The sequence below is a fragment of the Notothenia coriiceps genome, unplaced genomic scaffold, assembly GCF_000735185.1.
Source record: "Notothenia coriiceps isolate Sejong01 unplaced genomic scaffold, NC01 NC01_scaffold00007760, whole genome shotgun sequence".
Lineage (NCBI taxonomy): Eukaryota > Metazoa > Chordata > Actinopteri > Perciformes > Nototheniidae > Notothenia > Notothenia coriiceps.
Window position 1 is genome coordinate 1 of NW_011340461.1, and position 2,603 is coordinate 2,603.

A 2,603-nucleotide genomic window follows, 5' to 3' on the forward strand; every position below is an offset into this window, starting at 1 on the left:
TGCCATGTTGCCGTTGTTCAGCATGGAAACATTCATTAGCTAACAATGACATTATTGTTCTATTAATATAAAGGGAGGTCAGGTACTCTTTAAAACAGCTGCTAGTTATGGGTACTTTTTACTTTTACATTACATAACATTGCATTTAGCTGACGCTTTAATCCAAAGCGACTTACAATAAGTGCATTCGACCAACAAGATACAACCTTGAAGAAAACAGAATCATATAAGTACATCAGGTTTCATAGATCTAAAACATTTCAAGTGCTACTCAACTGGCTTTAGATAAGCCAGACCTTTATTAGTATATAAGTGCTTTGTTAGTAATTCTATCGCTCGAAGTGGAGTCAAAAGAGATGAGTTCTCAGTCTGCGCCGGAAGCAGTGTAAACTTTCTGCTGTCCTGATGTCCATTTTGTCCTGGATGTAGGAAGGGCCAAATCCATTCACAGCATGGTACGCGAGTACAAAAGCCCAAACTTTTTTACTTTGACTTGAGTAAAGAAGTTTAGTCAGTACTTCTACTTTTACCAGAGTATTTTTAAACACGAGTATCTGTACTTCTACTTGAGTAAAGGATGTGTGTACTTTTGCCATCTCTGGGTGTGATGCACCTTCCCCCTAACCCAACACCACTCACCTACCCATCATCCCTCGGAAACTGGGTAACATGAGGAGCCAAAACGTGACTCGAATCAATAACATTTTGAAATTATTGACAGAGTGTTCAAAGGAAACGTCAAAAGGTGACAAATAGCTGAGAGTCTACAGACGCAGGTTTAAAGGTTGGTGAAACTTGACTTGGGTAAACATTTGGAGTCTTTGAATAGCTTCAATAGAGCTGAGAATAAATGGGGAAATCATAAGTGGTCTATTTGGGATGAATCATTAATTTGTGGCTTTCGTTATCATCTGGGTTGGTGGGAATGGGTCTGGCACTTTGGGACTTTGGGGTCGACAAATCCACACGTTTGCGGAGGAAGATATCTGGAAGTCAACGTTTGTATTCTTTTCTCCTATTTGGGATAACTCTACATTGGTCGGATAAAGGAAACTAGCGAGTATGAATTCCACAGTTGAAGCTTTGGCCTTCCTCCTGGGGTTTCTGGCCTGGCTGATGGTTGGGATCGCAATTCCAAACCGATACTGGAAGGTTTCTTCAGTGGATGGTAATGTTATCACTACATCAACCATCTATGAAAACCTATGGATGTCCTGTGCAACTGACTCTACGGGAGTTCACAACTGCAGGGATTTTCCATCTTTGCTCGCACTAAATGGTACGTGGCCAACATAATATAATATAATATAATTTATTAGCGTCTATTAGTACTTATCTGGCTTTAATGCTAATCCACCTACTCAAGGAGTCAGGATTCTGAATCAGGATTGCCACGTAGCCAATGAGCAAGACCTTACTCATAAAGCAGTACAAGTTGTGTGGGGAGAAGTGGCTTTTGTAACAGGTTATGATGAACAGATTAAAAACAGAGTTGCTCTTGACATGTTGAATCTTATACCACCGGATCAAACTCACCAGTAGAGAAACGGCTGTCCTTACTTTCCTCTGTTTTCATAGACAGGATTGTAGTGTACCTTTAGGAGAGTTCTACTGTACTGGCCATAATCTGTAGTAAAATTGGGTAATAAGATATAATAAAATGAGAGGGAAGATAAGCAAGCAGAGCCACCGTGAACCCGCATTAATAGACTCGTAAATTAATAAAATCTTTGTGAATCCGTTGGACACTGTTAACGAAAACCACCAGTAAAGGCATTTAGCAAAGTGATACAAGAGACCAGGGATGTTTAGCACATGAAACGTGAAACTGGATGCCTAGTCCTAGTCATGAGCCCTGGAGTGAACATCTTGTTCATCCCAGTACATGCTTTTCCAATCACACATACTTCTGTTTGTTGGAATTAAGTTTTCAAAAAGTTGCTGCATGGCTCCCCTTCAAGGAAGCAAGAATCAACTCACTGAAACTACAGAGGCATTAACATCTACAAACATATTCCATCATTTGGAATACGATGGATGTTTGGATGGATTGAAGAACATCCTTATGTTTGTTAGAAGGTTCTGCATGTGCTCAAAGGACCAGGGTAACCATTAGTGAGCCACTCGCGACAAGTATTGTTGTATCAATAAACGTCATTACTGTGTCTACAACTTGAGTTTTTAACACAATAGGAAACAATTGTGATGTTGATACAAGTCCACATTATGGTGTTTTCTTTATGTTTGCACACAGGGTACATCCAGGCCTCCCGGGCGCTCATGATCACTGCCATCGTGTTCGGGACATTTGGCCTCGTGGCCACTCTCGTAGGAATGAAGTGCTCAAGGATAGGAGGAGAAAACTACGTCCTGAAGGGGAGGATCGCAGCCATTGGAGGAGTCTTCTTTTTATTACAGGGTAAAGACTTATGGATGGATGGAATGGCGATGCAACCAATGAAAATATTTGGTTTCTTGAAATGTATTTGGGTAATGAAGAAAGGTCCCCGCGTAGTACTTTAAATTGACTGAGGAAAAAAATAGCCCACTGGAGAACACACACACACACACACACACACACACACACACACACACACACACAC

General features: G+C 40.9%; 1 protein-coding gene across 1 annotated transcript in view; it reads left to right on the top strand.

Moving 5' to 3' along the window:
• The first annotated feature begins 943 nt into the window (after positions 1 to 943).
• The window catches only part of LOC104944269 (claudin-15-like), a 4,178-nt gene continuing 2,518 nt past the window's right edge, over positions 944 to 2,603 (top strand). Inside the window, exons 1-2 of the mRNA XM_010769782.1 lie at positions 944 to 1,279; positions 2,255 to 2,419. Of these exons, the coding sequence (XP_010768084.1) occupies positions 1,063 to 1,279; positions 2,255 to 2,419 (382 nt within the window). The 5' untranslated portion in view covers positions 944 to 1,062. The remainder of the gene's footprint in view (positions 1,280 to 2,254; positions 2,420 to 2,603) is intronic.